The sequence below is a fragment of the Orcinus orca genome, chromosome 6 (genome assembly GCF_937001465.1).
Source record: "Orcinus orca chromosome 6, mOrcOrc1.1, whole genome shotgun sequence".
Classification (NCBI taxonomy): Eukaryota; Metazoa; Chordata; class Mammalia; order Artiodactyla; family Delphinidae; genus Orcinus; species Orcinus orca.
In genome coordinates this window covers 92860994-92873424 of record NC_064564.1, presented here as the reverse complement: position 1 = coordinate 92873424, position 12431 = coordinate 92860994, and the positions used below count along the sequence as shown (strand labels likewise).

General features: G+C 47.9%; 1 protein-coding gene across 4 annotated transcripts in view; it reads left to right on the top strand.

The window, feature by feature from the left end:
• ABCA1 (ATP binding cassette subfamily A member 1) overlaps positions 1-12431 on the top strand; it is a 182272-nt gene that overhangs the window by 81024 nt on the left and 88817 nt on the right. For all 4 annotated transcript variants that reach the window (XM_049710938.1, XM_033431218.2, XM_033431217.2 and 1 more), the window contains 2 exons: positions 611-752; positions 2088-2206. In XM_049710938.1, the coding sequence (XP_049566895.1) occupies positions 611-752; positions 2088-2206 (261 nt within the window). The remainder of the gene's footprint in view (positions 1-610; positions 753-2087; positions 2207-12431) is intronic.

Below are 12431 nucleotides of genomic sequence, written 5' to 3'. Positions count from 1 at the left end.
GGGAGCTAGTGGAGAAGGTGAACAGAGGTCACAGAGGACAGAACCAGGGGGACTGAGGAAAGCTAGCAGATAAAGGAGGCCACAGGTGGAAGGGAAGGAGCATGACTGGGATCACAGGAATGTGGGTTCTACCCCCGGTCCTGCCCACTGACTCCCTGAGTGTTCATCATCCACTTTATCTTGCTGTGGTTTCCTCCTTCAAGTGTGAAGGAATTGGATTAGGTCCTCGCCAGGGCCCCTCTGTGTCTCTGAAAGGCGAGGTGAGTGGTAGAAGATGAAGGAATGAGGAGCCAGTACTTGCTGCCCTCCAGGCACCTTCTGTATATGGTGTAATCAACCCCTCTGGTCACTTCCCCAAGGCTGCTGTCATGAATCCCACTCAACAGACTATAGCAAGTAGATTAAGAACCACTATCTGATGCCACATTTCCAGCTCAGAGTCAGATTAATCCAGGGTGGCAGGTCTCAGGGATGTGGGGAATGGGACAGACAGATTTGGGATGGAGCAATGTTTGGTGGAACCAAAAGAGATAAAGGTTCCTATCAAGTCCCAAATCCTTCAAAGATTTAATGTTTCTCCTTCTGTTTTTCTTCTCCTCTATTTCAACAGGCCACTTTCCAAACAAAGCCATGCCCTCTGCAGGAACACTTCCTTGGGTTCAGGGGATTATCTGTAATGCCAATAACCCCTGTTTCCGTTATCCGACTCCTGGTGAGGCTCCCGGGGTTGTTGGAAACTTTAACAAGTCCATGTAAGTACCGGATCAGGTTTTCATTCCCAAACTTGTCAGTTAATACTTTTCCTTTCCCTTCTCAACCTCCGGGGAATTTTGAATGGTTGGGTTTGAGTGAAGCTTCTTTTGTGACGGTTTGGGTGATAAAGTCCAAAGAATGAGACCAGAGAGAGCCGCCACCAGGATTTAAGACTGTGTGACCTCACTTTGGTGCATTTTAGGAGTAACGTTATGTGGATGAAAGTCCTGTGGTTGGGGGGCTTTTCCTCCAAAAACTGGTTGGTAAGTAGAGAAGGGAGACATAGCACATCAGCTTCATCTGTTAATGAGCAAACACTCAGTTAGCAAACACTTACTGTGTGTGGGAAACGGCTGGTCCAGGAGCTGGGGATACAGAGCTGTGCAGAGGGAGGGGCCTGTCCTCAAGGAGCTCACAGCCAAGGCTGGGAGAGTTTGGTCATCTCTGCTCTCAGATCACCTCTCTGCCTCCATTGCTGCCCTGTCACACTGCATCGGTCTTTCATCTGCAAGTCTTTCTCAGCCCTGGGTGTGAGCTCCCTGAGGGCCAGGATACTGCTTTCTTCACTTTTGTATTCCTGGCTCCTGGCTTCAACAACAGACATTAGGGCTGAGTAAGTGTTTCCCAAATGAGCCGTTGAAGATTCTTGGAAGGCACAGAACCATGGCATGAGTTAGAAAGGACTAAGAACTGCAGGAGTTGTAGCAGGACAGTTTAGAGGAAGCTGCTGCCAGGCAGTCAGGGCCACATTATAATGTTCATGGACCTTAGGCTTTGTGGCTTTCATGAACCCCTTCTTCCGTGCAACAATATTAAAAATTTTATTTTATAACTGTGTTGGTATAAAGATGAGTATAATCCAGGCTGGATTCATTATCATATGCATTCATTCTGAATTTCTGAATTTTTTTTCTGATTTTAAAAGAAATTTAAACATTTTGTGGACCCATAAGAGTATCCTGGGCCCTAGGCACTGTGTCTGCTGTGTCTTTTGGATAAGTTGGTCCTGGGAACCTGTGTGCATGTGTGTGTGTATGTGAGACAGAGAGAGAGAGAGCTTCTTGGAGAGGCGGCAACATGGGCTGGCCCTTGATGGCTGGTAAGATTTGGTTGTATGGACACATGAGAACGAGCATTTGGGGCAGGGTTGCTGGTTGGGTGGCTGTGAGCATAGGGTCTCAGTGAAGTTGGAGGAGGGGGCAGCAGGAGTGGGTCAGGGTCGGCCCACGGAGGACCCTGCAGCCAGGCTGGGTCTTCCTGGCAGGTACTTTGTTCAAGCTGGAGAGACAGCTGGCCTAACCAGGGCTTTTCTACTTTTCTTGCACCGCCTGCAGTGTGTCTCGCCTGTTCTCAGATGCTCGGCGACTTCTTTTGTACAGCCACAGAGACACCAGCATGAAGAACATACGCCAGGTTCTAAGGACATTATACCAGATCGAGCGTTCCAGCTCAGGTAAGCAAAAGCCTTCTGTGGATTGGTTCGTAATTGGAAGTTAACCTGCGCCAGGGAGAGACAGCAGCCCAGGCGGCCTGGCGCTTGTTCCTTTTAGCTCTTCCCTACAGGGTTTTCCTCCTCAGTGGCTGGGCTGTAAGGCCTCTCTGCAGGATGTATTTGAGAAGAAACTAGGGACTCAGTGAGTGTGCTGGCCTCTTCTGGGGACACAGAAGAAAACCTCCCAGAGAGGAAGGGCACCAGCCCGGTGTTAGGACCATTAGGGGGGCGGCAGGTTGCTGCCAACCTCATTTTTTTGGAGTTGGCCATATGGTTGCCATGAATAAGAAGATTTACAGACGGGATACTTCCGTGCATGTAAGAGCAGTTAAAGTTGCAACTTGATTTGGAGAAGTGAAAGTTAAGCATTCATTTCTAAAAGGAAAATGCAATTCATCTTCCCCCAGGTCATTTGATTTAGTCTGGTGGGTACTTGAACTCTGAGCTTTAAAAAGTGACACCTTTATCTCCGATCCGGGGTGTGCCCCGGGCAGTTTACTGCATGCCATCTAGGAAGCGGCTGAGAGCAGGCAGCTTGCTGGCTGAGGGACTGGTTGCAGAAGTCACCACGGAGCAGCCTCCCGGGCCGTGGCCTACCACGGGGGGCAGGGGGCGGTGGGAGCAGACCCCTGGGTGCAGGCCGTGATGACCTGCGTGGTCTGTAGAGACTTTAAAAGCAATAACGAAGCTGACTGAGAGTCAGTCTGCTTTTTATCATCTCCATGCACCGGCGGTTCTAAACAGCATGAGTGATAAATGGCAGCCATCAGGAGTTAGCTGCTGCCACTGCTCCAGGAAAGTACTTTTTTTCTCGGTTTGGTGTTTGGGAGGAATGGGAGGAATGGGGTGGGCCAGCGTTTGCTGAGAGACCTCCCAAGAGGACTCGCCATCCTCTTGGCGAAAGAAGAAATGGTGTAAAGTGCTGGAGTTTAAACCAGGCTTGGATTGGAGCTTTCTCTTGGGAAGCCAGACTGTGCTTTCCCTGGGCAGGAAAAGAGGCAGTGAGCAGGGTGGGATCTGCCAACAAAGGGAGGCCAAGCAGTGTGGGGTGGTGCGGGGGAGGTGTCCTTTCACATCAGAGACAGGTGTGACTGTGCTTGGGCTCCTGGGTCAGCTTCGAGGAGCTCCCAGCTGGACCACTCCTGGATGCACAGTCAGTCCGGATGCTGTTTTCTTGCCCTGTAGGCCCCCATCCTGCACACCTGTCTGTCTCAGCACAGGACACAGAGGGGTAGCAATCACCAATCAAAGCATTAGTCCTTCCTTATCTGCTGGGGGCCCCCTGCCTGGTGGACCAGAGACAGAGTCATGGTTATTTCTTCCACTGCAGAGACAGTGTGACCAAGAGGAAAGAGTGCTACAATGTATTACTTTGTAGCTTGGTGACTTTGTGAATAAGTCCTTTAGACCCCTTTGGGGCCACTCTTCTCATCTGTAAAATGGAGACAATAGGAGAACCTAGCTCATAGGATTGTTCTGAGGAGTAAAGGAGATGAACCATTTAATTGCTGAAAGACTACATCTGGCACGTAGGAGGCACTCAGTGAACATGAGCTATGACTATTTTGGAGTGGTGCCATCTCGGCCAAGCCACTTAACCTCTCTGAGCCTTAATTTCTTCAGCTGTAAATAATGAGTAACCTGCAATGTGAAATGTAAACCCTAACACAGTTTCCGGCACATAGTAGGTGTTCAATAAATGGGAGCCAATATTACTCCTGTGTGTCAGTGATGCATTTCTGAGAACCTGGCCTTGCTCTTCTGCCTCTGCACTGCACGGCCAGAGAAACAGACTATGGATGGGGGCGGGTGTTGTTTCAGATCTCAGTGGGTGCTTCCTTAGACACAGAGCAACTAGAGACATGAGTCAGGGTAGAGAAGAGAAACCAAACCTGCATTCAAACAACTTTCTCTGCACAGCTCTGAAGAGAGATCTCTGAGTATGATTGTCTCCCATCAAGGCTTATCTCTCCATTCACCCAGTATGGTCTCTTATCTGCCCTGCAGCTACTTCTTAAGTGCTTCTACCTTTCTTTGCCTGTCTTGCAGCACTGAGCCAGGCCTCAGTCCAGAGGGAAGTGCAGCAGAAATGGTGCTTCTTCCGAGGTGAAATCAGTAACTTTCTGCTGAATTTGAATAGCACTCTAGATTTCAGAGAGCATCTGAGGCTGGGGTATGTTGGTGTAGATCCTGACTTGGAGACCTCTGTTTCTCTGCCCTGACACCCCTACTTACAGCGTGATGGGCTCAGCTCTCTTGCACTGTCACTCTGTGGATGGGAAGGTTCCTTGGTTCAGAGTCCTGCCCTCATCAACCTTCTCTACCTAGCTGAGGAGGGAGCCTGCCTCTCCCACGGCAGCTCATTTCAGGTATTGGCAGGATACCCAATATTAGAATACTGGTATTCTAATTATCAGAATCTATTCACTGGTCTGCTTATCTCCCAGAGAAAGAGGCTAATCTATTTCTCTTGAAGTGTTAAAAGACAGCTCTTTTTCTCCCCCCCCCTTCCTGAAATCTTTTGTTTTTTCTAGGCTAAATTGGCCTCCATTCCTCTTCTGGAATGTCACCCCCCCAACCCCAGTTTCTGCCTCTTCTGTGGTAGGTTGCGTTTCAGTGTGTCTGCGTCTTTGTTGAAGTTTATCAGAAATTACAGCAGTCTTCCAACACAGAGTAGAAAGAGCTTTGTCTCCTTTGCTCTGAGCACCATATTTCTGTTAATGCAGTGAGCTTCTTGGCATCCACGTCACACTGCTGACTCATATTCCATGCGCAGTCAACCCAAACCACAGAGCCTTTTAAACATTCAGTATTGCAAGTCACTTGTTCTCCATTTCTGAATTGTGCTGTTGGTTTCTTGAACCTAAAGGGAGAATATCTATCTCTTTTCTAGTTTACATTTTTAGATTCCCTGTGTCATCTCCTCCTACCCAAACCGTTTTAGATTTTGGTTTTGCCATATGTTCTATTTGCTGCTGCTGCTTGTTGCCTGTCATGTAGGAATTTGATAAATAGCTCTCTTTGTTCTCATCCAAGTCATTGGTGACTGTGGGACCAGGGCTGGAGGCTTGGATCAGTCCAAGGCTGGAGACTGACAGCCCCTTTGGACAGTGCCATTCAGGCTCTTATAGACCTAGCAACCCATGTTGTCATCTGTGCTGGGCTACCGGGCTCCTGTGATCTGGTTAGAGGACTCACCTTGTTTTTTCCTTCCACTTCACCTGCTAAATCCATTGGCCTATCCACTGATAATCTGTGGATAGGGGAGCGTCTGCTCAAATACTCTTTTCTAGTCCCATGGTTTTCTGGCCTAGGGCATTGTTTTATTTCCACTTATTGGATGAGACCTTAGAGGCCAGTTAGTTCATTTATAGACAAATGGGTTCATTGATTCAAACGTTCAGCCAGTATTTATTGAACATGTAATATGTCCCAACCACTGTTCTAGGTGCTGGGACACAGAGGTGTACAAAACAAATATGGCCTCTGTCCATACGGAACTTCTGTTCTAGAAAAGACTCTGATCCAGCAGCGGGGAGGGACTTTCCCAAGTTTGCACAGCCACCAGAGGGATATTCTGGGAACTGAACACAGCCAAACCTCTGCTGCCTCGTGCAGTGCTCTTTCTACAGAGGTCTCTTGTGCTGTTCTATTAATCTCCCAACTGGGAAGACCACCAGTTTTAAGAGTTAAGTCATAGACAAGTCTAATTATCCTTGAAACCATCCTCATAAGAAATGCGTGTAGGAAGCTTTACAGAGGGGCCCCTCACTCAGTTTTCTCATCACTGGAATTTTTTGGACATTTTATTATCTTCTTCCTAAACCTACAACCACCCAGTTGAGTAGGGGTTAAATTAATGTTTGGGAGTCCAGGTGAGGAGTGTTGCTTCTTCTTAAGTCCCTGTCATGACTACAGTCCAATGGAAGTGTACAAAAAGTTGCACAAATTCTCAAAAACTCCAGAAAAAGTGACAGGTCTAGATTCTGCCTCTGTGAGATGCAGTCTGGCAAGAAGGAGTGTTTCTCTGAGTGAGTCTTGTGTGGTATCTGAGATGATTTTGATCAGTACACAGATGAAAACTTTTCATTTTAACCCATCTCAAATTGCAATTTCATGGGTATTATTGCTTAGGAGGCTGTTAAATAGGAAAAAATTACTTGAAGTTAATTTAAAGAAGGCATCGTTTTATGTGGATGTGGTGAAACTTGTGAGAGTAGTTTGTAAATGCTGGAAGAGGGCTTCCCTGGTGGCGCAGTGGTTGAGAGTCTGCCTGCCGAGGCAGGGGACATGGGTTCGTGCCCCGGTCCAGGAAGATCCCACATGCTGCGGAGCGGCTGGGCCCATGAGCCATGGCCGCTGAGCCTGCGCGTCCAGAGCCTGTGCTCCGCAACGGGAGAGGCCACAACAGTGAGAGGCCCGCGTACCGAAAAGTGCTGGAAGATTGGAAAATGCTGCTGTAAGAGAAAGCGTTTGGGGCTTTGTGTTAAGATTTGTTTTGGGGGAGTGATGTCACCAAGATGGTGAAATAGGTCTTTGCTGACTTTGCTCCCCCCTCACAAGAAGATTCCTTTGGAGAACAAGTTCAGGCTCTGTTCCTCATTAAGTGTGAACCTTGGGCATGTTTTGATTCTTTCTGACCCTCAGTTTACCTGAAAAGTGGAGATTAGCTGCTCTGCGGGTTGTTGAGCATTAAATCAGATGACTTTGTAGATGACTGATAGCGAGGTCACAGCACATAGTTGACACGCAATTAATCTGAGTGAGTTTACCTCCCCATCTGCTCCTGGTGGCCTTTTGGCTTTGCCAATTTGTTCATCCTCTCTGGGCCTCAGCTTTCCTTGCCTCGAAATTGGGACTTTGGCAAAACAACCTGAACATGTTTCGTCTTGGAAACTTGGTTGGTACTTGGGCGAGGGATCACCTGAGACTGACTGGTGATGTGGGCCGTCCCCTGCCTGTAGCTCCTGGAGGGCAGGGCTGGGCCTTGCTTGTGGCCCTGTCACAAGCATCAGCATGATAGCAGTACAATCAGGCACATGGTAAGCAACCAGTGAATCTTTGTGGAATGAAGGTTAGGGATAATACCTGCCCTTTCTCCTTCACAGTGTATTCTGAGGGCCAAATGAAAGCACCTTGAAAAGTATAAAATCCCAGCACATGTCATTTTCAAGTTGATCCACTGTGTGAACCCAAGTCACCAGGGGTCTCAATTACTAATAATGACAAAAGTTCTTAAGCACAGCCTTGGCTTTCTTTCGTCTACAAGGTTTACCTTCCAGAACTTTACTGGAAGGGCTGCCATGAACCCAGAGGCTTGAAGTGAATTTACTGAGAAGCTAAAGAAGTTTCACTTTCATAGCCCCCTTCCAAGGTGCTGGTAGGGATCTCAGCAATCAAAAAATTGCCAAAGTAGGATGTTAAAAAAAAGTATTCTTTTTCTTAAAGAGAGTCCTCCAAACTGTGTCAGCCTCAGGCCTCACACAGCTGCATCTGCCCCTGCCAGAGGCTTGGGGGGACAGGAAGGACTGCCTACTTGCTTGGCCTCCTCTTCCACCCGGGCCTCCAGGTTTGCTCACCACTCCAGCCCACTGCATCCTGTTTGGGGAATCTGGCATTTTCCAGTGGGGTGACCAGCAGGCTGGCCAGAGCTAAGGCCTTCCCAGTAGGGCCGGTGCTGCTCAGATCAGGACTGGGCTAGGGAAGGAGGTATCCCTTTGCTTTCTTACTGTTTATTTCCTGTAGAGCTACTTAAACGTGTTGTTTAGCGGTACCCAATGGGCTCATTAGCCTGCTTTCTGCTGGACATTTCAGCTCAAACATCCTCTCTGCCCCAGTGCCTTGCTCCTTCCCCAAATCCTGGAATCCAGACTACAGCTCTCCTTCATCTCTAGGTGGCATCATGGGCCCAGGCCCCTCTCGAGTTTGTATCACGTGTAGTGGTTGAAGACATCCCACATCGCTGAGGTCACGGGTTGGAAGGGGAAGGACTGGAGGAGAGATCTGGGGCAGCGCTGCCTGCATCCTGACACCCTGACTTGGGTCTTGAGTTTTTCCATCCCTGTGACATTTTTGAGTGTCAGTGGAATGGCTGTCATTTTCTATATATTCATGGTACAAATCTGGCTCGTTTGACCTCTTTGATGTGGCTCTGACCAAGACTTTTATGAAATAAGTCCCAAGGGTTATGCTGGACTTTACTTAGGGAAATGGATCATAACTTTCTGGCTGTTGGGTTTACTGGTAATACTGAGAACTCACTGCATGGACCTTTGATTCTGCTTTGATCTTTCAAAGTCAGAAAGACCTGATCCCCTCAGGGCAGGGCAGGCTTTGGAGAATGGCTGTGGCGGGGAGTTGAGGGAAAGGGTTGTAAAGTTAGCATCTTGTAAACATCCACTGGGGCAGTACAGTTTAGTATTAAGAGACTCAGCATACCTGGCAGCCAGACTGCCTTGGTTCAGATCTTGGCTCTGCTGCTTACCGGCTGTGTGACCTTAGATAATTCTGGAGCATCTTTGTGTGTCAGTTTCCTCAAAATGGGGATAACAGTCCTCTCTTAGGGCTGTTGTGGGGAATCATGAGATAAGCATAAAGCATTTAGTACAGTATCTGGCACATCAGGAGCACCAGGCTTAGACTTTACTTCATTGCAGGACCATCATGTGAGGTAGGGAATTTTGTTCCTTTTTGTGCACACGAAGGAGCTGAAGTTCAGAGAGGTTAAGTAACTTGCCTAAGGAAGCACAGCTGGCAAAGGGGAGGAATAGGACTAGAACTTCAGACTTCCATACTCTGCTAGTATGTTATTACAGCCTCGAGAGAGCAGCCCAGGCTAGCCAGAAAAGTTCCCAGGTCACAAGATACTGGGCATGGATGGACTGGGATCAGAGCAGAGACAAGAGGGCTTCTGAGGGAAATGCCAGGCTTCCTCCACGTCCCGGCTTCGTGGTGACAGACATGGGCGGAACGTTCCCCAAAGCCCGTGTACAAAGAACATCCTGTGACTCACAGCCACTTCTTCCCTGCCTAAACCCCTTCCTTCCATTTGGGCAGCTGCTGAAATTGAGGCTGCAGCCTCGAACTTTGTTTTCTGTCCTTGTGGGGCCCCCGGGGGTCATCTTGGGCGATCAGTTGACCTATGTGTCAACATTATGTCATCAAACTGGAAATTCCTTGAAATCTTTGGATGATTGCAATTCACATCCGTATGCACTTATCAAAAGTTCTAATTTGAAGCCTTAGAGTTTCATAGTTTGAAAGTTTCCCAGACCTGTCAAAACCAGGCAGCGTCTCAGAGCCTAGGCTGTTGGTTTCCATCCAGGGTAGGGCTTGGCCCCAGCTTGGTCTGCCATCAGGGGGATTCAGTGCTGCACTGCTGTGTTGAAGTATTGCTTGAACTAAAGCAAATCAAAGGTCAGCTTTACCCAGACAAGAATAGAAAACACAGTTGTACTTGATTCCAGGAAGGCATGTGCCACATAATGTCAGGCTGCCTTTAAAGAGTTTGGGTTGTTAACCTCAACAGCAGTGTTTCATGTCTCTTGCTTTTCCAGTGTGAGATTTATTTACCTTGTGGGTGGCAAAGAGCAGTCTGGAAGTCCAGTTTGTTTCTCCTTAAAATCTTCGCATTTCTTCGCATCGCTGTTGCATTGAGGCACAGAAAGGCAATCTTAGAGTGACACTTTGTCCAACAGACTAAGATGTACCAGGTTATGATGCCGTTTTACATTTAAATATGTTGTGACATTCAAGTCTTACAACAGCACCAGCTTGGTGTTATCATCCCCATTTTATTGATGAGGAAACTGAGGCTCACAGGGTTACATCTTTTGCCCAAGGTCACAGAGTAAGGCTGTGAATTTAATCAGGGTCTGTCTGACCTCAAGGCTCAGCATCTTTGCACCATCCCATGCTGCCACTTTGCCTTATTCCAGTACCAGGACGCATGTGTGGAGTCACCAGCTTTTGATGCCAAAATCATTATGAAGCATTTTAAAAGAATAAAATGATTCATTTAATTCCTATAGAGCGAAAAGAGCCAAAACTTTGTAAGCCAGAGCTCATTGGGTTCAGATTTACCACTTGCTTGCTCTGTGACCTTGAGCAGGATATTAACATCTCTGGGTCTGTTTCCTCATCTGAAAAATGGGAAAAATAATACCTTTCTCATAAGCTTGTTTTAAGGATTGTAGACAATAATACAGGGACTTCCCTGGCAGTCCAGTGGTTAAGACTCCGGGCAACCAAGGCAGGGGTCATGGGTTTGATCCCTGGTCATGCAACTAAGATCCTACATGCCGCATGGCACGGCCAAATAAAGTACGATGGCTGTGTATTAAAAAAGAAAGAAAGAAAGAAAATAATACATATAATGTATCTGATGCTCAGTACATGTTAATCCCCTTCCTCTGCTGACAAAGCACTACCATGTCCCTTAATATACGTTTTATTAATTTTAAAAGTAAGAAAAACTAAGTAATTTATACCTTATATATATGAACAATTCTTTCTTTACAACCCTGGAAAGAACCCCTTCTCAGCCCCTAATTGATAAATTCATCTTCCCTTCCTTTCCCATGTTCCTGGGCTTCTCAGGGCCCTGCATGCTGATTCTAATTCCTAACTTGTTGTGTTAGGAGCCTCTGCCAATGCTACCTCCCCAGTGTTGTCTTTCTTTTCCATCTGGGCTTCCCAAGCCAGCCCGACTGTGTCCACCACCTGCATTGCATTAGCAGAGCTCCTGGCCAGTGTGAACAGGTCACCTCACCCTCTGGGGCCACGGACTCCACTGGCTCTTTGGGGGCCTGGTTACCATTCAGCTTCTTATCAGCTGATGTTAGTCCTCATTCCAGGGGCTCCTGACCACCTCTCCCACCTTGCCCACTTCTCAGTAAGACACAGGTATGCTGTTGCCTTAGCGGATGGATCTGGGAAAGATGTGTCGTGTCTCTTCCCATCTCCCGATTTCAAGGTTGACTGATTCTGGAGTGGCAGAGTGGGCTGGAGGCTCACGGCTCTGCTCACCTGACCCTCTGTCCACCTTCTCTTGGAAGGCAAGGGCAGGGATCCTGTCTTTATACAGCATCTCTTTTATTACAGGCTCCTGCCTTCAAGGAGCGCCAAGAAATATTGCTACTTGGAACCATAGCTCTAGTGTTTTGGGTTCAGTAGCCATTTAGAAGTTTGTTGAACTTATGCAAGTTCCATTCTATGTAGAATAAGGAATATGTGGTTGCTGAAGTTGTGATACTCCCATTGGTCTCAGAAGACTCTGGCTTTCCCGGGACTTGCCACAAAGGGTTCAGGAAGCGTGACCCTAAATATTCTGGTTTCTCTGTGGAACCCTTCACATAAGTGTCATCCAAGACTTTATCAACATTTGTTTTGAACTTGTTTAATTTTTCAGCTTGTATTTTCTCTTGCAGTGTGTGTGAGTCAGTATTCACTCAGTGTCGTTAGTGTTTACTTAACCCACCCCCTAGTATGGCCGATCTCCATTTATAGAAAAATGCAGGTTCAGAGAGTCTAAGTGACTTCTCCAAGGCCACATAACTGGAAAATTCTAGAACTGAGAAATGAACCAGGTTAGCCAGACTCCAGAACCTGGGATCTTTCAGGGGTGTCTTGGTGTCCGTCAGCAAGCCCTCACTGTAGAGAAGGACACTTCTCCTGGGTAGGGAACCCTGGGCCCAGATGACCAGCAGGGAGGTCCTGAGGCTGTGTGTACCCCAGGCTCTCGGCCTCCTCTCATGAGCCCTAAGGAGTCACCCCAGGAAGCAGCCAGGTTATCCTGCCTTACCCCCCTCTCCAGAGCCCTGAACTTCCCAGAGAAGCCCTGGTTTTCCCGGGGAGGGTCCAGCCGTCTCAGTGAAGCAGGCGGGAGCTATCCCTGAAGAAGAAAGTAGAGCCCTAGCATCAGGAAAACAAACCAAAACAACAAAAATTACCCCAGAAGACACCTGAGTATGTTTGTTCCCAGCCCTTTTCTGGCAGAGGAATGTTTCGCAGTCCTGTTTAGAAGGCCTGGCGTAGGCTGAGTCAAGCCAGGAGCGAGAATCTGGCCGTGGCCCCTCCAGGCCATTGACAGGGTCAGGGCTGGGAGACCCTCCTGGGGTCCTTTTAAGAAGAGTATTTGGGCCTGGGAAGCTGATGTGATCTCTTTCTCGACTTCTTTTTTTTTTTT